Genomic DNA, 23,006 nt, shown 5'->3' on the forward strand with positions numbered 1-23,006 from the left:
GCTTTGTGCGAGCATGAAAAACTGGGTTCCTCGCAACTGCCAATGCGCTCTGACTGTCAGTGAAGATAGTGTTGGCAGTGTCCTGTCCAACACCCAAGGCAGCCATAAGGCGTCTGAGCCATACACACTCAACCGTAGCTGTGAAGACTGCCCTGTACTCAGCCTCACAACTCGAAGTGGCCACAGTAGGTTGCTTCTTGCTCAACCATGATATACATGAACTGCCAAGCATGAAACAAAAACCACTTGTGGACACTCGCGTGTCAAAACAACCAGCCCAATCTGAGTCCGAAAAAGCATGTAAGTCTGGCGGCAATGATCCCCCCTTGGGATAAAACAAGCCAAGATGTAAAGTGCCACTAAGGTAGCGGAAAATCCTCTTGACAGCCTGCCAATGCTTAGACCCTGGGCTATGCATAAATCTGCTGACCTGCGAGACTGCAAACTGAATATCTGGCCTCGTGTTGCATACATAAATGAGGCAGCCAACAGCAGTTTGGTAAAGAGTGACATCAGCAGGATCGCCAGCATCATGTAGACTCAACTTCAAACCTGTTTCCATGGGAGTGGCAATAGGTTTGCAATCCTCAAGTCCAAACTTACATAGCAATGTCTCTATGTAACTTTTCTGACACAAGGCAATACCACCATCACACTGCTTAAACTGTATACCCAAGTAATGATGCAACAGCCCCAAATCTTTCATCTTGAAAGTAGCATTCAAATCAGCCTTAAATTCAGCAATATGTCTCTCATTTGGTCCAGTGATCAGCAAATCATCAACATAAAGAACCACAATGAGAAATACATCATCCTCACGCTTTACATACAATGTGCTTTCTGTTGGACTGTTACGAAAGCCTCGTTTAACCAAATGAGTGTCAGCTTTCTCATACCAAGCACGAGGAGATTGCTTCAACCCATACAAAGCCTTCCTACATTTGCACACTTTGTCCTCTTGTCCTTTTATGACAAAACCGCGAGGCTGCGTTACATAAACTTCCTCAAATATGTCACCATTCAAGAAAGCAGTAACAATGTCTGATTGATGTACATCCCAACCAAAATGAGCTGCCAATGCACATAGAAAACGCACAGTAGTCATACGACAAGTGGGAGCAAAAGTCTCTTCATAATCTATGCCTTTTTGTTGTGCATAACCCTTTGCAACAAGTCGAGCCTTATGGCGATCGATCTCACCATCCGGCTTGCGTTTCAACTTGTAAACCCACTTCGTACCAATGGCCTTTTTGCCAGGAGGCAAATCACATAAAGTCCATGTGTCATTCTCTATAAGTGCATCATATTCTGATTTCATGGCAGCAATCCAATTTTCTGAATTCTGTGCTTCATCAAAAGACAGAGGCTCCTCAACATCATGTAAACTAGACACAGCCAAAGCATAACAATCTGATGCATAAGATGCATGGCGAGAGCCTGAACGAGTACGACTAGATAAAGGTGCATCCAATTTACTGTCACGCAAAGTGTGCACCAACCATTTTGGCATACTTCTAGCCTGCTCATTTTCAGCCCTTTCCTCATCAAGTACATCATGTACATCTGCATCAGTAATAGGCTGTTCTAAAACATTTTTAGAAACCCCCATAGGCTGTACATTTGCCTCATTGGGACTTACATTCGTATTTCCACCACTGAAAAGAGGCAACAAAGTGTCATAAATGTCCTGTGAGCTTACATTACTGTCTCTAGTACATGACAGCAAGGGTTGAACAGAATCTTCCACAAACACTACATCCCGTGAAACCAAAATACGTTTTGTTTGCGGATGATACAACCTGTAACCTTTGCTTTTAGCACTATAACCAACAAAAATACATTTGACAGCCTTATCATCCAATTTTCTGCGCTGCACTTGTGGCACCAAAGCATATGCCAAACAGCCAAAAACACGCATGTGCTCAATAGAAGGTTTTCTATCATGCCATGCTTCATATGGAGTAATAGACTGCAAAGCTTTCGTAGGACACCTGTTAAGTACATAAGTGGCACACATGATGGCCTCAAGCCAAAAAGAATGTGGCAAAGCTTGACTTTTGACCATACATCGTGCCATTTCCGTTAGTGACCTGTTTTTCCTCTCAGCAACACCATTTTGCTGAGGTGTATAAGGCACTGTACATTGGTGTTTTATCCCACGACTAGCCAGAAATGCATTAAATTCATGAGACATATACTCCCCCCCTCGATCGGAACGGAGGGTGCCCATAGTACATTTTGAGACATTTTCAGCCATAGCCAAAAATTGTTTGAAGCACATAAAAACTTCGGACTTTGCTTTAAGCGGAAATACCCATGCATGCCTGGAGTAATCATCAATGAAAGTCACGAAGTACAGGTAATTGCCCAAGGACGGAGTTTGCATGGGCCCACAAACATCACTATGCACAAGTGCAACCTGCATGTGGCCCTAACTGAACCATCCTTTGGAAACTTAGAACGCTGCATTTTACCCAGAATACAGCCTTCACAAACATGTTTGATAGGTGCTTCAAGAGGCGGCAAAGAAGCAACCATATCAGATTTCTGCAAACGCAGCAAACTGGCAAAATTCAGATGACCAAAACGTGCATGCCAAAGTTTTGCATCTGAAATAGCCCTTGAATCTGCAACAGCATTTGCAAAATTTTGTCCACACTTGTCATACAAAGTGAGCTTATACAGCCCACGGCACAAAAGCCCAGATGCAACAATTTCATCACCAAAACTGAGATCATGAACTGTACATCTGTCATCCACAAATTTGACTACAAGTCCAAGTCTAGCAAGTGCGGATACAGACAATAGATTCTTCTTGATCCCAGGTACATAAAGTGCATCAACAAGTGTGAAGGAACTGCCATTAGCAGCAGTGAGCACAATCTTTCCAACTCCCTGAACTGGATAAGAGGCGTTGTTGGCACAAGTGACTGAATTCCCATGAGGGACAGACTCGAGAGAGGTAAACAATTCACGATGTGAGGTAATGTGCTTTGTAGCACCACTGTCGAAATACCACACATGTGAATCTGCAGCAACTGACAAGCATGCATCATGGACAGCAGGATTGTAAGTGCACTCTGCGCTAAAAGCCCATTCTGCATCAACATCAGCATCACAATCTCCTTTCACAGAAGACTCAACAATGGCTGCATTTGTAGTGGAACCAGCATTTGCAGTGGAACCACCCTCTTTCTTCTTAGCCTCTTTGGCCTTCAACTTAGGACACGACTTGATCAAGTGATCATTGGCTTTACAATAATGGCAACGCATTTTCTTTTTGCCCTTATCACCAGAATTGCCAGACGAAGTGCTGCCAGCAGAAGCATTAGGAACAGAAATTTTGCCACTCGCAGCAGAACTATAAGAAGTGGCTGCATTACTGTTACCACCCTTTCTTTGAGAAGCAATAAAAGCCTGTTCAACTGCATGCTACCTAGTCCTGTTTTTTCTAGAAAGTGACTCTTGCAACAGCAATGTGCATAATGCATCAAACTTGACAACTTCAGGATTTCCTTGGGTCATCAGTCTCCAAGTACTAGCAAAAGTCTGGTAGGAATCTGGTAAGGCATCAAGAACAGTCTGCACAAGGGAACTGTCAGAAATGACTTCACCTGCAGAAATGAGTTGCTCATTGATATCCTTGACACTAGCAAGGAAAGTGTCCATATCATCTTCCTCATGCATAATCTTTGACTCTAGCTCTTTACGCAGCAAAGCAATTTTAGCCTCATTGCGGCTTGCATAAAGACCTGCTAGAATATCCCAAGCCTGTTTTGCAGATTTTGCTGAACGGATGTGAGGAATAATGGTGCGCTTCACAGACAACGCAATCAATGCATGAGCCTGCGCATCCTTAAGATCCCAACGAGCTCGTTCTGCTGTAGGCAAAACAACTCTAACAGCTGCAATCCTTGCAGCAAGACCTGCAACATCCTCAATATCGCCTACATCTTCAGAACCAGGACGTACATCAATGCCCTGCACAATGTTCCAGACACCTTTTGACACAAGAACGTGTTGCATCATATAAGCCCACATAGGGTAGTTGTCCCCATCCAACCTGTCCTCAGCAGCAAACATCTTGAACACATCTGTGTTGTTGTTGTCAGCCATGGTAAATGCTGCACCTGATGTGAAAACTGCCCGACAATAGGAGAAATGGAGCGGGAACAACTTGTGCTATATAGCACAAACCGTAGAAGACTATAAGGCACCTGTTATGCAAAAAACGGCACTGACAGAAAATCTGCACAAAATGACGAAATAGCCTGTGCAGTACTGCCCGTAGTGGAAACGGAGGCCGAAATGAGCCCAAATCAAAATTCTCACTAAAATCGGAGAAAGTGAGCAGGCGTGTGTTGGAGCAGCTGGCGACTAAGCCCGGGAGGACGTGACCTGCTCTGATACCAATTGTTGGAATTAGGGTTGCAGAGAAACACACACAGCTTGGAGAAGACGAAGGAAGCTCAAGGCACACAATAGAGAGTGTATTACTTAGTGTGCAATGGAAAAATAGATAGCCCTAGAGTGATGGGCGTATATACAATGCACGGGGGAAAAAACCTCCTAAAGAGGGAAAAAATGCCCCGGCGGTCCTAGTGTGTTCACACACATCACTACCACATGTATATGGTAACAGGGAGTACTCTCGGGGTTGCGCGACCAAGGTAAGTTTGCAATGTACGACTAGCTAGTGACTTTATTTCTAAACGTTTGAACGGCCACTCATAATCTTTGTTCGTAGTATAAGTCATACACAGCAGCATGGTGTAAAGGTCGACATTTTAGGGTGGAACGGATCGACAAAAAGCGTTTTACTCAAGATTGTGGATTCATGGCAAAATTTGAACAGTTTAGTCGACGACGTTCCTCTGATGCAGATCCTGTGGTGGCGGAACTCACTTACTTCGGCACGCTACAAGATATTTTGAGGATCGATTACAGAGGATTTTTTGTCGACTTGTTCGATGTGCAATGGTTCAAGATAATCATGGAGGGTCGCAACGCTACTGTGCGTAGAGGAGAGTCTGGTTTTTTTGAGGTGGATTCTACTAAGAAATGGACTGACCTAAGAGACACTTTCGTACTACCCGAGCATTGTGAACAAGTAAGTATGTAAATAGTTAACATCCCCCTTTTACAAGTTATGTGCTTGAAAGCTCTCATGTAAGTTATGTGGCTCTGGCAGGTAATATTTCATCCTACAAAGTCTACATCAAACTGGTGGTACGTCATAGAGGTAGCCCCTCGTAGTGCAAGGACGTATGAAGGCTACCATGTGCCAATCACAACGGCATCAATGGAGGAGATCAGAGAAGATGCTCAATCAGAAGCCGCTGCGGTGGTGCCAGACGAGCATCAAGATGCTACTACTCTATATGGGGTGCATGCAGAGGAGCTACAAAATGAAACAGAGGATATGTGTTTAAACGGAGAGCTCTATATAGATATAAGAAGTTATGCTGAGTTATGCGAGGATGAGAGAGAGATCTCTTAAAGCCACAAATATTGTATGTGAACAATTTTGCTCCGTGTTGTAAAAGCTCTGGCTCTCTAAGTACCTTCCATGGTGTATAACGCTCTTTTCTACTCGCGCTCACATCTTTTGATTGAAAATTCTGAGTTTTCGACTTGCCTCTTCTATCACTCAATTCATTGCGTCATTGTATTTATATGCGTCATTACGTCATTGTATTTAATGGTCTTTGCGTCATTGTCTACTCTATTCATTCAATATTAAGTTTAAATATTCGTGTGTTTAATGCAGGTATGGATGATGAGGAGTTTCTTTCTTCTTTGTCACCGCAACATAGACAGTGGTACGTGGAGCGTCATCGCTCTGGCGCATCATCGCGCGTTCCTACTCCATCCGCATCTCCCTCTCTTTCGGAGCATTCGGCGCGCTCCGAAGCTTCGGTGTCGACGAGACGATCTTCACACTCGTCTAGACACCGGCGCTCTAGTGGTGGCGGTGGCGGTTGTTGTGGGGATTTCGCCGCCGATGCCTCCACACCGTCTCGTGTTCGACGAGGCTCTTTACCCTCCCCGTATTTGCCCGCCCCCACACCAGCCACAACATCGCCATCTACGCCAGGTTTCGCGCGGGCTGACTATTCCTAGCAGCTACACACCTCTACCTACTCCGCCAGGAGCCACCCCACTCGACACTCCTCGCTTCGGGGCCCAGACACCGGTGGAGACACCTGACGTCCGTACCCCCATCGACAAGCCGCTAGAGACCCCTGCCGGGACACCCAGGTTCACGCGTCACCGGCCAGAGGGCTTGCCTTACTCCGTCGACTTCAGCGGCGGCATCATCATGGATGATGACGGCAAGAAGGTGATCTCGCGCATGCGTGGTCTTTGCTCTCAGCTGTTTAGACACTACATACTAAACAAATGGAGTGAAGTACCAAGTGATTTAAAAGCCAGAGTCATCAGCATACTTCATGATGAGTTTCCCGTTCCAACACGGGATCAGCGCTTCAATGAAGACCTGATGAAGATTCGAATGCGCGAATACTGCAAACACAAGCGTTTCGAAGTGCAAAAAGCAATCAAGCATGGGTGGAACAGGCCAGATTGGCTGGCCAAAGAAGATTGGAAGAATGCGAAGAAAGCAGCGCGCGAGAATCCCGACAAGTGGAAGCAACAAAAGGATGCAGCCAGAGCGCGAGTAGAGGCAGGGAGCTCGCACCACTTGGGGAGCGGTGGATGGGCATCATTTGAGGCCGATTTTGTAAGTGTTTTCGCATTGCTCTTTATGTTCGATAGTTTAGGGTTTATGAGTTTTTTAATTCTAACATAATGAAATCTTTGTATGTTTTGACAGTGGTCGATGACAGGATGTGATCCCACACCGTACGAGCGCGAGTACGCAGGCAGGAAGGGCTTAAACGCCCTGATGGACATTCTCAGTTCTCGCGGCGGCATGGTTAGTATTAGGGTTTACTCTTTTCTATTTTTTGTATTGTTTTATAAATGTCGTTATATGTTTATACTTACTGAAAGCTGTCTTATTGTCTTTTTTTGCAGAATCCGATAGATACGCCGCTTGGACGCGATGAGACGTCTGACTAGACGACGTCAGTTTAGCCGTAGCTAGATAGCATTAGTTTAGGGTTTCTCATAGCTTATGTATCATGAGACGGATTTTATACGTCTTTTTGAACCATGTATATTATTACATTTGTCACCGCAGTTCATTTTGCCAATCAATTCTTTATGCCTATGATGTTGTACAATTGTCATTATTACATTTGCCAATCAATTCATTTTGCCTATGATGTGTACAATTGTCAATTTTACGCTTGTCAATTTTGCAAACAATGCGTCTTGTGGGTGACTATTTTGGGTCTATTATCTACCCTTGCACTTTTTTAAAAAAGTGAATCAAGTACAATATGGTTGATGGGTGGCAGGGCATTCAATGCCCTGTCACCAAAAAAAATTTCTCTCGGGCGTCGCTATAACCGTCGCTATTTATGGCTCTGTAGCGTCGCTATGAGCATCGCTATAGACTTCTGTGTAAACGTCGCTATAACCGTCGCTATGAGCGTCACTATATAGCGACGCTTATAGCGACGTATATAGCGACGCCTACAGCGACGCATATAGCGACGCTCTCGTAGCGACGCTATTAGCGACGCCGGGGGTTATAAAAACCCAGTGTATTTTCGTCGCTAACAGTGTCACAAGAGCACACAACCTCTTGTAGTGAAGCTCATGCCACATGACAAATCTCCCATAGAGAAGGCACTAGAAGAGGGCACTACCATGAATATTTAGCATTGTGGTATGATCCTTGCGTGCCATAGCATTAAGTCAATTCTTATCTTCAGACTATGGAACGGTGGTCACCTATAGCAGTGGATACAAACATGCCACCATGATGGGAGCAAACCAGCCATAAGAGAGTTCCAATACATTTCTGGCAACTTGGAGCTGCTGTTTATTGAGAACATCTTACCAATCATGGATGCCCTCTTACAAGCACTAAAATTTTTTCTTAGCCATGACTTTCTACACAATGATTTGCATGCTTATAACATAATGATACGCTTCGGCACCAAAGATGTGTATGTCGGCATTGCTGACTGGGGATCAAGCATTGTCGCAAACACTAAAACGACATTTCCTTGAATATTGCAGCTAAGCCAGAAGCAAGAGCACAACAAGAAAGAGGTTATCCATGGGTAGATCTGAAATTATAAGACCCCCCTCCTTGAACTAAAGCCTTTGATGCATATAGCTTATGTTGGATTCTTAGACGCTTGATGTTTTGTATTCCACAACCTCTTAAACGTGAAAACCAAGCTTTTTTGCACTATACATTGCAACATATTGGCCAAGGGAAAGAGAGGAATCCCTTAAATAGGCCAAAGGCATGGGATTTATCACTTTGTATGGATGGAGCCCACATGCTGGCTATAATATTGAACTTACTCTCGTCTACAGCCAATTGATGATTAAATGATCATGGAATCACATGTTTTTTTTCCATTTTGAAAAGTGTGCAATGCTAATTGCTACATTTAAGTCTTAAAGTCTTGTTCAAAAATTGTGCCATAATATTCAATTCCAAAAATGTTTCTAAAGCAATTTCAAAGTTTGAGGGCCAATTGATGATTACATGATCGTGGAATCACATGTTTTTGCCATTGTTTAAAGTGTGCAATTCTTGCTCAATTTAAGTCTTAAAGTCTTTTTAAAAAATCGTGCCATAAAGTATTTCAAAGTTTGTGGGTCATGCAAATTTCATGTCGCTAACGTGTGCTTCTTGCTATGTGTGGATGGAAAACGTACCTTAGCACACTGACATACCACCCCAAGCTAATGATATGCCTTTTGAGCAAGATGATGCACCACCGCATCATGAACGAAATGCAAATGAAGATCCCTACTAGAACCATGAATTAGCACAACAAATCTACCCATGAAGAGGCAATTCATGTAGCTGAAGGCAATCTAAGTGGTTTGACAAGGTCCCAACAGGATGAATCAGACAACGATGGAGAGCCACTGAGCTACAAGGAATGCAAGAAATTGTGCCCGAATCATTTTGCAGGGCACACATTTTTTAGGTTTTTTGGAAACGCAAAGGGGTCTCCTCCTTTAAAGAATCCAAATCTGCAACACACACTTTTGGCGTAACACATTTTCACCATTGGAGGGGGTTCCAACAAATCCTAAGCAGTCCCTATGAGCTTCTTATACATTTCAAGCCTCATTTTTCTAATTCCGGATAAGGATGAGTCAACCATCTTTGTTCCGAAGTCTGCCTATTCTGAAGTCTAGTCTCATAAGCCTGAAGGATGGCATCCAAAGGCTCAAACACTTTCCCTACAAGGAAAGATCCTCCAGAACTTGCACTTCTCTTTCCTTAAGTCGGTTTAAGGGCTTCAACTTTCCTCTACTATTTCAATTGCTCTCGATCTGCTGCCAGTTCAGCTTCTATAGCCTTCTACTTACGCTCTTATCTCGCCTTCATATGCGCTCGCTGGAGAGATGTCTAACACTCAAGAGCTTCATTCGATTAGTAATGACGCTTATACATCATCTGGAGTGTCAATCACAAGCACCAAGTCATCTACTTCCTCCACATCTGAACAATGTGGATCCACATCTTCTAGATCCCACTTAGTTTCATCATCATAGTGGGATTCATCTGCAATTGCTTCGTGGGTATGAAAACATCGAAGCTTTGCTCTGTAGCTCATGTAGCTATCCTTGCCGGCTTGTGCATTAGTCGCATATAGAAAAAGACGTATACTAGATCTGCACTTTGTTTAGGAGTTAATCAATTTCTTTTCTTAGTGTGTATAAAGGAAAAAGATGACAATTTTGCTCACATTTCCATTAGAGGCGGCTACTGACAAGACTCTGACAGCCACGTGTTGTAGCTTCACTTTGTCCCCACCGTATTCTTTCCACCAAATAGGTGTAGTCATTGTCTTGATTGCATTTATGTTCCATGGATATCATCCATACATTCCTTCTCTGTTGGTGTAAGTTGTCTTTTGTATAAGCAACCCTGCCATCTACATCACCCAATAGCTGAGCACACACTTTCTTAAAATTATTGATGAACTAGTTATTAATAGATTGATTGTGCATTTGGAACTTTGGATCCAGCACAAAGCCTGATCCATGTAACGGGGTGTGTAATTGATCCCACCGCTTCTCAACAAAAGAGACCATCATGTTTTTTCTCTCTTACCACAAAGGAGGAAGTCTCTTTCAGTTTGCAAACATCTTCATGCGTGTACCAATAAACCCGCCCAAATATGAATTCATCTTTGTCAACCAAGCGCACAAGATGCATGAAGGGCTCTGTAACATTGACAAATTTTTCCATATTTCTCTAGAATATAGGAGAGTTCACAAGTTGAAAGCACTTATTGACTGTGGTCTCATAGCGGGGATACTTGTCAATCCAAATATCCCATCTTCTGTTTAAAACTGTTTCACAAAGGGATGAATTTAGTTGTTGCAACATATCAAGAATGTAAAAGAGCATAAGTAAAGGCATGCTCTCTAATGACCTTGACGACATGATTAGCATCTAATTAAAGTCTGTATCACTGATGACACTTTTCCAAAGTCTTTGAGAAGAAAATTCAAAGTGTGGGAAGCACATGGAACCCAGGTAAGCTCAGGATACTCTCTTTCGATTGGACGCCCTACACCTTTATAGTTGTATGCATTGTATGTGACAATGGCAGTAACATTTTTGGGTCCACCAGCTTTCAAAAGTGCACACTCATAGACACCTGCTAAAAAAATGATTTTTTTTCTTTCAAAGATGTATCAATTGATTCAATGAAAATGAATCGTCTAGGACAAATTAACATCACATTCATCAAGATTTTTTTTTACAGTTTGTCCATCTGTCAATAGGAATTTTACATCCGTATTGTGACACATACTCAAGTACCGTGCACTTCAAAATAATCTCTGTTGAAGCTTTGACTTTAGCTAGGAAGGATGGATACAACATTACGCGAGAGCGCGCGCGCGCACCAGAGAGAGAGAGAGAGAGAGAGAGAGAGAGAGAGAGAGAGAGAGGAAACTTGAAAAAGAAGAAAACGCTAAAGGGAAAATAAAGGAGAAGAGAAACACTTCTTTGTATGAACACAAAAGGTCTTTTGACTTTCCACCTTCATCTGTCTTTTGACTTTTCACCTTTAATATGTCTTTTCACTTTCGAACTTCATCTGTCTTTTTTATTTCCTAAACTCACCCTTCACTTATATACTTATATTTTGAAAGGATTTTTATTTTTCTGAGATTGGGGAGACCTAACAACAACAACATTTTTATGCTTTAAATCTTCGACACCCGTTTAGTTCATCTAGTGGCAACTTTTGAGTAGTAGTAGCCATCCACTAAGGAAGACCACGATTTTCTCCACCCACTTCAAAAATACAGCCATCTCTCTCGCTCTCTTTCTCTCTCTCTCTCTCTCTCTCTCTCTCTCTCTCTCTCTCTATGTTCGCACATACGTATGTATATTTAGCATATACATCTATCCTTTGAAGCAGCAGTAATGAGATCAACAATGTGGCTCCTTATATAGAGTATATGTCCATGCACATATATATACATATATATATATATATATATATATATATATATATATATATATATATAGAGAGAGAGAGAGAGAGAGAGAGAGAGAGAGAGAGAGAGAACATATGTATGTATGCTCTATATGAGAGGGAGAGAGGCACACTCATATAAAAATGTGTATGTGTGTATTTAATATATTTTGCACACACACACACATATGGACGTGTGTGTATACATCTATCTACGCTATTGTAAGAACGTTTTGAAACAACAATAATGAGATCCAACAATGTGGCTATTTTATTCAAAGCTTATCTTGATAAACGTAAATCCCTCATGGCAGGCAGGCCATAGTGAAAATTCCATCTTCACCTTGTTTTATTGGTGGTGCAAGAGGCAATTGCTATAGCAATGTTTCAATTTGTAGTACAAAAGTGTGGCATCGTACCTCATAATTGTGACCAGTATGATACTTTTGTAGAAAATAGAAAGTTTCTTCTTTTTAAAATGCATTGAATTTTTTGACGCTCACTCTAGGCTATGTCTTTTTATGTCTTTTTCCACTCTCTAGTGCTTTCGAGCCTGAACTTTGCAGGTCCCATCTAAGAAGCCTTCGCTTTTGCACGTCGATGTTAATTTTTGAGATGGAGAAAATGAGGAATCCACAATTGGGATATGTCTTGGTGGTAGAGACCGGGTTAAGAAGCATAGGTAGCACTGGAGAGGAGTTAACACAAAAGGTGGACCACGTTTTTCCATGGCTTGTTGCTCACTAGTTTTACAATATATTCTTGCTTATTATTGTACTTTCTTTCAGTCACACCTTAACATCATTGGCAAAAACCCTTTTGCCTAGGCCTAAATTGGCCATAAATCAACCACGAGAATGAGTCTAATATGTAAGAGTTATTGTTGCTAATAAAACGGTGCAACCAATAGGTCGTTTTGCTACCAATAGATAGTAGTTAGGAGACATTAATGCAAAGTGACAACACCCTATATATGGCCGACTTAGTGATGCAAACTGGTGCTATGCGAGAGCAAGAGCAAGAGCAAGAGCAAAGAGAATAGCTAACATCTACCAAGCCGCGATAAGGAGATATTGGGGGGGTTCATGTAAAGTGGTGGTGATATTAATGGGCATTATGTTTTGTAAGTTGCAGTCAGCTTGGTGTTAATTGCTCATCTATTTTGTAAATTGTAATGCATAAAAATTTACTTGATTGGCCTAAAATAGTTTTGTACATGAGGCCAGAGGTTGCTCCGTGTAACTGTCGTTAACGAAGTACCCACATCTATGCTTTTCAACCTAAATCTCTCCATGTAACCACGTATTATCCTCCCATAGGTCTCCCTTTATTCGTATCTCAAATCTCAAATCTTTATTTAGGGAGGTTTCGCACAGGCTGGGGTTAACCCTCGCCAAGTGTCAACAAAATCGTCGTTTCCTATTTAAAGGAGCTCAGCATGAACGCTTGGCAATTTGTGAAGATGGGAGTCGAAGAGGGGCTTTCCAAAGTTTAATGAAATCGATAGGGTTGGAGTTTGAAGGTAGCATTTGTTGACGTCACGTAGCAAGGGTAGAACGATGTCTGTGCGAACGTGCTCTTATATGCTTAAATTTTCTTCTTTATTGTAGCAAGGCCAACCAAACAAGACTATATCCGGAAGTTGTTACGGAAAGGGAAGGTGCCCACCCTGGTCACTTGGTGGACCCAAAACGTACGTGCTTGAAAAATCTAGAAAGTGGGGGGCGGCCCAATTAGAGGCAGACAAGGAGGTTTTAACGTGGTAGGGTGACGAAAAGGGAACGTGTGCAGCATGCAAATCACAAGCGGCAGAGCTATGTGTCTCCAGAAGCGACAACAAGGCCCGTTTCCTTATAAGTCCCTTTCTGCGTTCTGTCATCGTGCTGCTGCGTGAACTGATAGTGCTGCTAACCACGTACTAATCATCCCTCAATCTTGGTTAACCCCACCTTAATCTTACTTAATCCTTATCAATTACTTTCAGGTAGGTAGCCTCTTCGACATAGCTATGGCCCAAGCACAGCGCGAGTTGCAGCCTGGTGAGCAGGTCTCTTGGAGCTATGGCGTTGGTCAGGCCAAGGGCCAGGTTGTCGAAAAGATCACAGAAAACAAGAAAATTGGCTCCCGCGTCTTCAAGGCCAGCCCCGACGACCCCAAATACCTTGTCAAGAGTGACACCTCCGGAAAAGAAGCTGTAAAGAAGCCTGAGACCCTTAACAAAATCGAGGCAGACAAGGGTCATGATGGCAAACCAGAAGCAGCGGGCACGAAGGAGAAGCGCACCCAGTTGAAAGCACGATCTTCAAGGGAGGAGCGGAAGGAAGCCGAGAGGGAGGAAAGTTCGAAGAAAGTGCAGGACACGGGAAAAGGCTCCGTGAGAGCAAGCGCAAAGGCGGCACAGAATAAAATCAAAGATGTGTCGGGTAGGGATGATACATTGTTGGAGGATACAGGTGAACAAGAAGATGAGACATATGAGCCCAAGAAGGACGAGTTAGAGGCACAGGACGAGGAGGAGGCGATAGCAGACCTACCTACGGACGAGGAGGCGCTGGCAGAGGCGGAAAAGGAGGTGGCAGAAGAGGGCAGGCAAGCAGTGGATGCAGCAAATTTGGGAGACGATGAAGAGGAAGAGGGGGATCATACGTATGATCCGGCGAAGGACAAGGACGTCGGGGCCGACACGGCGGAGGATGAAGAGGTGATCGACACGTTACCACCGGACGAAGAGCTGATCAAGCAAACGGAGAAAGAGAACAAGGAGGCGGTAGTCGAAGGCGTAGCTGCTAGTGAAGGGCAACAGAGTACGGAAAAGGTGTAAAAAAAGGCAAAAGCGTTTAAATGCTGGCCTGTAATTAGTGATGGAAATTGCGGTTACTTAGAAGGTTTTGTTCTGTGGGTAAGATTTTGTACTTTTTTGCATAGTGCTGCGAAGACGGTGACTTAGATAAAATTATTCGATTTAATTGTCGAGACTTTGAATTGTATGGTTCTAAAGGTGAATTACTTTGGATTTTATAATACTAGGCATTGTAAAGATCGAACAATTTAATTGTGTAAACAATGTTTAAAGTTCAATTCCTAATCTCAAATCTACAAAATTTATATATTCAATGCTTTAGTCATTTTACCCTTACTTTTTCATGCATGGGAAAAATAAGATATTGTATGAAGATAAATCTTACGTTGTTTTAGGGTTGCAAGGTAATAACATAGTGAATGAAGAAGAATCTTACGTTGTTTTATGGTTGCAAGGGAGCTTCCCTATCGCTCATCCTCAACATGTAAGAATCGAATGGGTGGGGAGGTTATTGAAAGACCTGCGGCGGCAGGATGGCTAGTGCGTTCGCGGTGCTTGCTGGGTAGATTCTTACGATGGGGTTGGGTGTTGCTTGGGGCCTCCAAGGCCCTTGTGGATTGCAGCAGCGATCAAGAGAGCGTAAACTAGGTTGACCTCGGAGCTATTCTTTTCTTGAAGAGGAGGGGGGACGACGGGAAAATCTCCACCCTTTGGCAGTCGAGAGTGAATAAGTTTAAATGGTGGTTGCGAAATTTTGTGGTTTCTCTGTGTGGTGGTTCTGTGGTTGCATGCTTCGATGCTCGCTTCCTTTGCTTTTTTGCTCCTGGTCCTCGAGGGGTATGGTGGTTGCTGGTGGAAGCAGTGACTCGTGGTACTTCACGAGTTCCTTGTGGGTGACTATGGGCCTTGCCCCTCCTCCAGCTTTATGATTGTGTCCTAGAGAGGGTGCCATTGTATTCAACCAATGTATGGTCGGTTCCTCGCCCCTCCTTCGGCGTCATGTAGTGCCCACACATGAATATCCTACCACCACGCTAGCGCACGTCGTTGTCTATGCTGGCATGGCACATGATCATACTCTAGTTTAGGCGTCCCTAGTTCACCCTTAGTTCACAATCCCAGTTCACCCACCTCAAGCTTATCCGCCCCTAGTTCACCATTAGTTCACCCTTAGTTCACCCTCAGTTCACCCATCCCTAGTTTAGTGCATGGTCCGACGGCGGAGATTAAAGCTGCCTCGCGCCCCCAAATTTGGGCCCTAGATCCCCTCTGACCAAGAGCCGTGCCATATAGTGACGAGGCTTACGTCCCCGCCAGTTCTATTACAACACATACCATCCCAACCCTTGGACCTCTCCACCCCTTTCTCCCTCGTCACCCTTCTCCAGTTGCAACCCCCCCCCCCCCCCCCCCCCCCCCCTCTTTCAGAGTGTTGCTATAACCCCCCCTCTCTCTCTCTCTCTCCACGCTCCTTGTTTTTACATTGTCGATGGCTTAAGCGCAGCCCTTGGAGGTGAAGCATTGGTCACGAGTTGCATCACTGATTGCATTGGAGTCGTGGAAGTTCTTTGGAGCCTTGAAGCCCTCTCGCCAATGCTTTGTACTTATGTTTGAGAGAGAGAGAGAGAGAGAGAGAGAGAGAGAGAGAGAGAGAGAGAGAGAGAACATAGCTGTATGCTATAGTGTTTTGTTCTTTTGTAAATATCAGCGTACGTCTTACATAGTGTCACATGCCAATGCACAAGACCAAAGGATAGTTGATTTCAGTTGAGAATTATTTCACACATCAACGTACATATTAGCGTTTTGCATGGTGCACACGTCTTGGTTGGTATCTACGAAAATGGCATTGGCCCTTATAACCTCAGGACTAAATAACACATAGTATTAATGAGGGGGGGGTAAGGGGATCGAGGGTAGAGAAGTGCGCGCACGAAAATCGAAGAGGTTGCAGCCGTAGATGGGCACTTAAAAACTAAACCCGGCCACAGACTAAACCCAGCCACAGATTAAATCCGGGCAGCGCCTATATTTTAAATATAAAACCCCAAAAACCCGGGCCATGGGTACAACATGTGCGCGCGGGTGGGATAGTTACCCCATGCATCACAATCTGGGCGACGAGGCCCTGAGTTCAAATTGAATCGCCGCTCGGATTCTTTTTCGCATTGATTTGCCGTGTGTCCGGGTTTAATCTACCTCGGGCTCCCCGCATCCATTTCCACGTCATCGATCCCCTTCCCCCCCCCCTTTAATGTTATGTGTCACTTAATGTCGTGGCCCTTATAAAGCACCAAAAATAAGTGCACTTCAAAAGACATCTCGGACAAGTATCTCCCCAACAAGTATTTGTGCTATATAAAGTCCTCATTTAACATACATATTTGACCAAGGAAATGCTAATATAATGTCCTCATTTAAGCATTATATTTTGAACGTTTGTGTGAGAGAAATGAAATGTTTTCTAAGGGCCATATTGACCTATGAGAAAAAAGAGTTAAACCATGGCGAATTTGATACAAGGTTTTTCTTTTTGTTTGGGGGGTGGGGGCGCGGGCTAGGAAATGTCACATTTTCTCCGTAGTGTATAAAAGGCTTACCTGAGAATGTGAGCTAGTTAAAGTGTTTGTACTTGAATCTTGGGAGGACTTGAATCATGTTAAAAAGCTTTGGTGTATTTGTTGAACTAGTAAATGTTATAGTGTATTAAGGTTTACTAGTATGACTCGTGCGTTGCCGCAGTGGCTAAGAGCAAACCTACCTTTTTGATATCCACGTGGAGTATCCACTTTTTTAATATCCACATTAAGAGTCATCGTTTTGAGTTCACGTCTTATCTTCTCAAGGGTTGAGGTCTCTTTGGGTTCCTCTTTTGACATTAAAAGTGCCCCTTCTTTTTTCTCTCTTGTTGTTGTATGGAATCTCTCTCTCTCTCTCTCTCTCTATACCCATACACGTTTGCACATATCTCCTTATGCCACATCATGGCAACAATCTGACTCATCTCCCACACTCTTTGCTGCGAGATAGCGCATTAGTGCCTTGAGCCCTTTAGTTTATGCACAATATGTCCTTGCAAGTTTGAGAGTCCTCTGATCAACTCAAAATTGTATGTGACATGTTTCATTTGGCTCCATAGGTCATACTTAATATTTCAAGTGACAATATGATCTCTCTCTCTCTCACTCACAAAGTTTTATTTTAAGTTAAACGTCTTGACTTGAGGACTTATTGTTGATAGACCTATAGGGTCTCTTGGATGTTTTTAACTAAAGAGAAGAACTCTCTTCTCTCTCTCTCTCTCTCTCTCTCTCTCTCTCTCTTTTTGTGGTATAGCCATGCAATAGAACTATATGTCTACTTGTGCAAAAGTTAGGATAGTGAATTGTGATTAAAAAAGAAAGAGGAGACAAAAAAGCATGGTATGTCTCTAGAATCATTTTGCCATTTGTTTTAAGAAGTATCTCGGTAGATGTTGCTGTGTTTGGAGGGGGAAAAGCGAGAAAATCGACGTCTTGCAAGGAGAGACGATTTGTTGTTTTTTCCGTAGGATAGCAATTATGAGAGGCAGTAATGCCATAGGACATTGTATGCGTGTACGCATGGTTTGGGAAAGAAGCAGACACAAAATGCGTAGAGCAAGAGCGAGGCTCAAAGGGATGGGCAGTTGATGAGTAGGCGATGATCTCTAGGATCATATGGAACATGGTGCGGACGCATAGTGGGGGTCGAGGCAGAAGCACATCCGGAAGTGTGCGCAGAGGGAAACAGGTGATGTATGGTTGTGTAGTCTATAAGCGATGCAAGGCTAATATGTACAGGTGGGGGGGGGATGAGCTCATGTTGCAAGAGTAGTCTATTTTGTAGGAGGGTGGAACTCAGCCGTCGTGCCGAGGAGATCAGGCAATGCAATGCACAAGGCTGGGGGAGTGCGCGATTAGCGAAGGGGATGACGGACAGACGAGCATAGCGGACGACAGAGGAGTGATGGTGACAACTGAACGACTTTAGCTTTGAAATAAGAGATTCGTTGAGAATCTGAGCAAGAAATTAATTAATGGATGAGTGAACCGACCCAATATGGAGTGACCTAATATTCTTGAACAATGGAGTGTCATCAACCTTGGCCTTTTTTTTTTGGGTGGCTTTAATTGGCTTTCTAAAAGAAACCCTTAGTGTTGTGTTGGGTTAGGGAGACTTTCATTGTTTTCAAGGCATGATATGATGGAGACTCACCTTTTATTTCATATCTTGACGTTTATTTACTTTTCTTGCAATCTATTGTTTTAGAATGCTAAAGTGAAGCTTCACCTTGCATAATTTTAGTAAATTTTACACACACACACACACATATATGTTTTCTTTTGCATTCTATAGTTTTAGAATGCTAAAGTGAAGCTTCACCTTGCATAATTCTAATTAATCCTATACACACACATATATTAATTAGTTCTTTTTTATTTCATCTTTCATTTCACAACTTCACATGGCTTTACATTTCTTGCATTCTATAACTTGATTCAAGTCAATGTTAACGTTCGAAAAAGTCTCTTTTATTAAGCGGCTGCTGGTTGAGTTTCCTTCTCACAAAGAAGAAAATCGGAAATACTAGCAAAATTTTTGAGATTTGTAGAATTTTTAGACGACTTTCTCACATATTTTATCAGTTTTTCTTCCGTTTACCATGGTTTGTAGCTAGCTAGTATCGATTTTCAATCGGCTCAAGACTAAGATGAAGCAATCCTTTCCCAAATATTGATACCAATTTAATTCAACCTAACAATTTAATCACTTTCTTATTGTTTTTGAAAGCCGTCGTGATCCTTTCACTTGTTTTTAGATCCTAAGAGGTGATCATCTCTAAAATGATCTACTCTAGATAGCAAATTCTGTGGAGAACATCAACTTGAAGTTCATGTATGAATATGGATTTTTTATCTATAATAGTATACAAAAATGCATGGTATTGTTGTTGCAGGTATAGTAAAATAGCCTTTAGCAGGTTCCATGGGAGTTGTGAAGAGTACAATACAGAAGAAGGTGTAGCACGAAGGTTTGAGAATGGTGTTTCCAACCCTTTGATACATTGGTTCCACATACACCTCCCAAAGCCTTTGGTGAAACAAAGCTTCAACCTTCTCTATCTATCTAATCTCTCTCTTTAGGGTGTCCATGGACTTAAATTTAGCCTCTCCAAGGCTCTTTCTTCTTTGCTTCAATTTTTCTATTTGGTGAAATATCTCACTTTTGTGAGTAAAGTTTGTCCATGGTGTTATTATGCCGCTCCAACCCCTCTCACTCTAGCCTTTCCTCTTTGCTTTTTTGGTGTTCTTGTAGCGTGTGGGCATCCTACTTGGCTTCAATGACATTCTACGCATGTAAATAAGGGTCTGCCAATAGTATATCCCTAGCTCGTTGGTGTGCCAGAAAAGACATTACCCAAGTGTGATGGGAGAGAGGAGAGGTGTGAAGTATGTAAGCACCTTCAAAAATCAAGAAAAACTATTACAAAATTGTTGAAACTGGTACGAATCTATAGAAATAATAAATCAAATTGATTGGTAGCTGAAAGGTACAATCTCTCAAGGGGATTTCAGGGAATTAAAGAGAAGTGTTGGGCATACTTGTGGTGTTGCTAGCGATTAACTTCTTTAAAGACTTAATCCAATAGGTTAAAGGCTTATCTCTTCTGTACTTATCATTGTTGACTGCCTGCCTTTTATTGATGTTGTTGCTACATCGAGTACTCACAATGCTTTCCAAAAGCATTTTTAAAATAAGAACACCCTTGAAATTCTTTCAATTTTTTGGTCCAAATTTGAAGCATTTGCCGATGTTCACATTAAAACTTGTAAAATTTTGTTGATTTTCTTGATTGCAAGCTCATAATCTAACCAAGATTTTTTTGAAAAAAAAGGGAGACAATGTACACACAATTAACCTCTCTTGTAGAATAGATCAGGCGCCATCTCCATCTCTGGAAATGGTAGAGGAGAGAAGTATGGATGCTCTCTCTCTCTCTCTCTCTCTCTCTCTCTCTCTCTCTCTCCACATACACAGACGACCCCTCACACCCTAATCAAATTCTCTCTCTCTCTCCCATCATACACTCACGTCCTCATACCCACACACACATCAATAAAACTCTTTCTCTCTCTCTCTCTCTCTCTCTCTCTACTCAATTGGCAATGCACTTTGGCTACATAATCAAGCTAGCTAAGTGAAGAGAGCTGCATCTCATGGGTAAACAAAGGGAGCCGACATGATGACATGTCACTCAGCCTATTGCACGCTTCCAAGCCAACAAATAGGGTAGTCCACAATATGATAACCAACCCTACCACTCTCGACACCCGTGAACGCCCATTTCCCACCCCTAGGATTGCTTGCTCGACCACACATGATGGATGGCCCACGTGAGCACTGGCTAGGCTCACAAGGGAGAGCCCCTAGTGTCTGAATGGTTCCTACCTAAGCTATTGCTCTTTACAATCCAAGTTAATGCCACATTTGTGTGTGTGTGTGTGTGTGTGTTCTCCCCCTCCCCCCAATACACACACACACACACATGCCTTGATTGGCGTGTACTGCCATGTTTGCAATTGACGCGGAGCAACTCACTCTCTCTTCCTCTCTCTCTCTCTCTCTCTCTCTCTACACTTCTTGAATGGTGTGTGCTGCCATGTTTGCAACTGTTGATGCCGTGAGCAATTCTGTCTCTCTCTCTCTCTCTCTCTCTCTTTCTATGAAGGCCACGGAATTGCATCAGCTTCTCCAAGCTTCTGCTACTACCATAAATCGACTACGTGCGTGCACACATTCGAGAGGTGCTCTATTCTTTGACGTGTAGCATGGCTAAGAGCTTGAGGATTCCATAAAGAGATAAAATAGATAGATTTACTTTTAAATTATTTTGATCAAGGAAAAAAGATCTGGCACTGTTTTTGAGACCTCTACCTCTCTCTCTCTCTCTCTCTCTCGCACACACACACACACACACACACATACACACGCACATGTATGTGCACGCGCACATACACACACAGACACACACACACATACATACGTATGCACGCCCTTTTATTTTAAGGCTATTCAAGATCGGCATTCGGTTGAAATTGGAGTTTAACGTATAAATTGAAAAATCTTAGTTAGATTCCAAGTTTTTCTTGAAATAAATTCGCAAGATTTTGCTAGTGTACATACGAACAATTTTTTAAATTCTGAACTTTTATGGCAATTGGCTTTCCAAAAGAAAAATTAATCCATACTTCAATTGGATTTCAAAAGGAAAAGTGGAAAAATACACTCAAACCTTTTTTTTAATTTTTACTTGATAGGTTGAGTGTTGAAAGTTGAAAAGGTTCACAAATTCCAAGCTTCATAAGAATGTGACATTTTGTAAGATTTTCTTTCAAGTGAAGCAATGAGTGACACATGTGAGTGATATATGGATGCCTTCTCCTTCCTCAAAAAATTTAAGCTGTTTCATATACAGTATATATATATAGAAGTGCATCAAAGGCTTAAGTGCCTTAATATATAGAAAAGACTACAATACGATCCTGATAATCCTAGGGCCTAGGGCCTTCTGTCCTTGAGGGTACCTAGCCAAGGGTAACCTCATAATGAAGTAGTATCTCTTTTGTAAAGAACTCCATGCATCCATTTCCATATACTTTACTCTTGAGTTAGAAGGGAGTCCCACAACTTAATATTTCTATATTCAAAATAGTTTTTTCTTTCCCTCCTTTTAGCTTGATTTTTACAACATAACTAGTATGTGACCTGTGCGCTGTTGCGGCGAAGAAAAACATGACAGTTGGATCTCTCTCTCTCTCTCTCTCTCTCTCTCTCTCACTCATGTGTGAAGAGTGGAATTGTAGTCCTTGGAATCACTCTAAGCAAAAAACCCATGTACACTTGTTACGTTGAGCACCTATCTACTTACTACCAAGGGCAGCAGGCAATGCTTGTCCCCTATTCCCCACCACTTCACAACCAAGTTACTACTGTTGAAAATAGAGGCACCACCGCTTGGCCTATTGTACCTATGTGTGATAACCACCAACTACTCTAGTTTAGGTCTAGGTCTTGGCCCTAGTGACCCACCTCTATGTGTGTGTGTGTGTGTGTGACACATATAATGATGGTGACACACACACACACACACACACACACACACACACACACACACACACACACACACCCATAAAGTGAGTGTGAACGTGCGTATACACAGACACACACACACACACACACATAAAGTGAGTGTTAACATGCGTAAACACACACACACACAAGCTATCAGGCAAATAATTTTGGCTATATAGTCTGTCCGTTGTTGAAAAAGGTTGGTTTTGTGCAGTCTACCGGGTTTCTCTCTCTCTCTCTCTCTCTCTCTCTCTCTCTCTCTCAGACACACACACACACACACACACACACACACACACACACACACGATCATGACTATTGCAAGTCATTTGGAAAGAATGAGAATTTGAACCACTTCTTGCAATTTTTGAAGGCTTTTTAATGTGTCTACAAAAAGGATGATGGCCCAATAGGGACTCACCATCACAATTTTGACATTGATACAACAG

The 23,006-nt window shown here is 42.6% G+C and overlaps 1 protein-coding gene across 1 annotated transcript; it reads left to right on the forward strand.

Moving 5' to 3' along the window:
- The first annotated feature begins 13,378 nt into the window (after positions 1-13,378).
- LOC147452965 (uncharacterized) lies at positions 13,379-14,626 on the forward strand. The gene has a single exon (XM_086519050.1). The coding sequence runs from the start codon at positions 13,612-13,614 to the stop codon at positions 14,422-14,424; it is 813 nt and encodes a 270-aa protein (XP_086375176.1). The 5' UTR covers positions 13,379-13,611; the 3' UTR covers positions 14,425-14,626.
- Positions 14,627-23,006: the final 8,380 nt, after the last annotated feature.

The sequence above is a fragment of the Adiantum capillus-veneris genome, chromosome 8, assembly GCF_014529385.1.
Source record: "Adiantum capillus-veneris isolate H3 chromosome 8, ASM1452938v2, whole genome shotgun sequence".
Lineage (NCBI taxonomy): Eukaryota > Viridiplantae > Streptophyta > Polypodiopsida > Polypodiales > Pteridaceae > Adiantum > Adiantum capillus-veneris.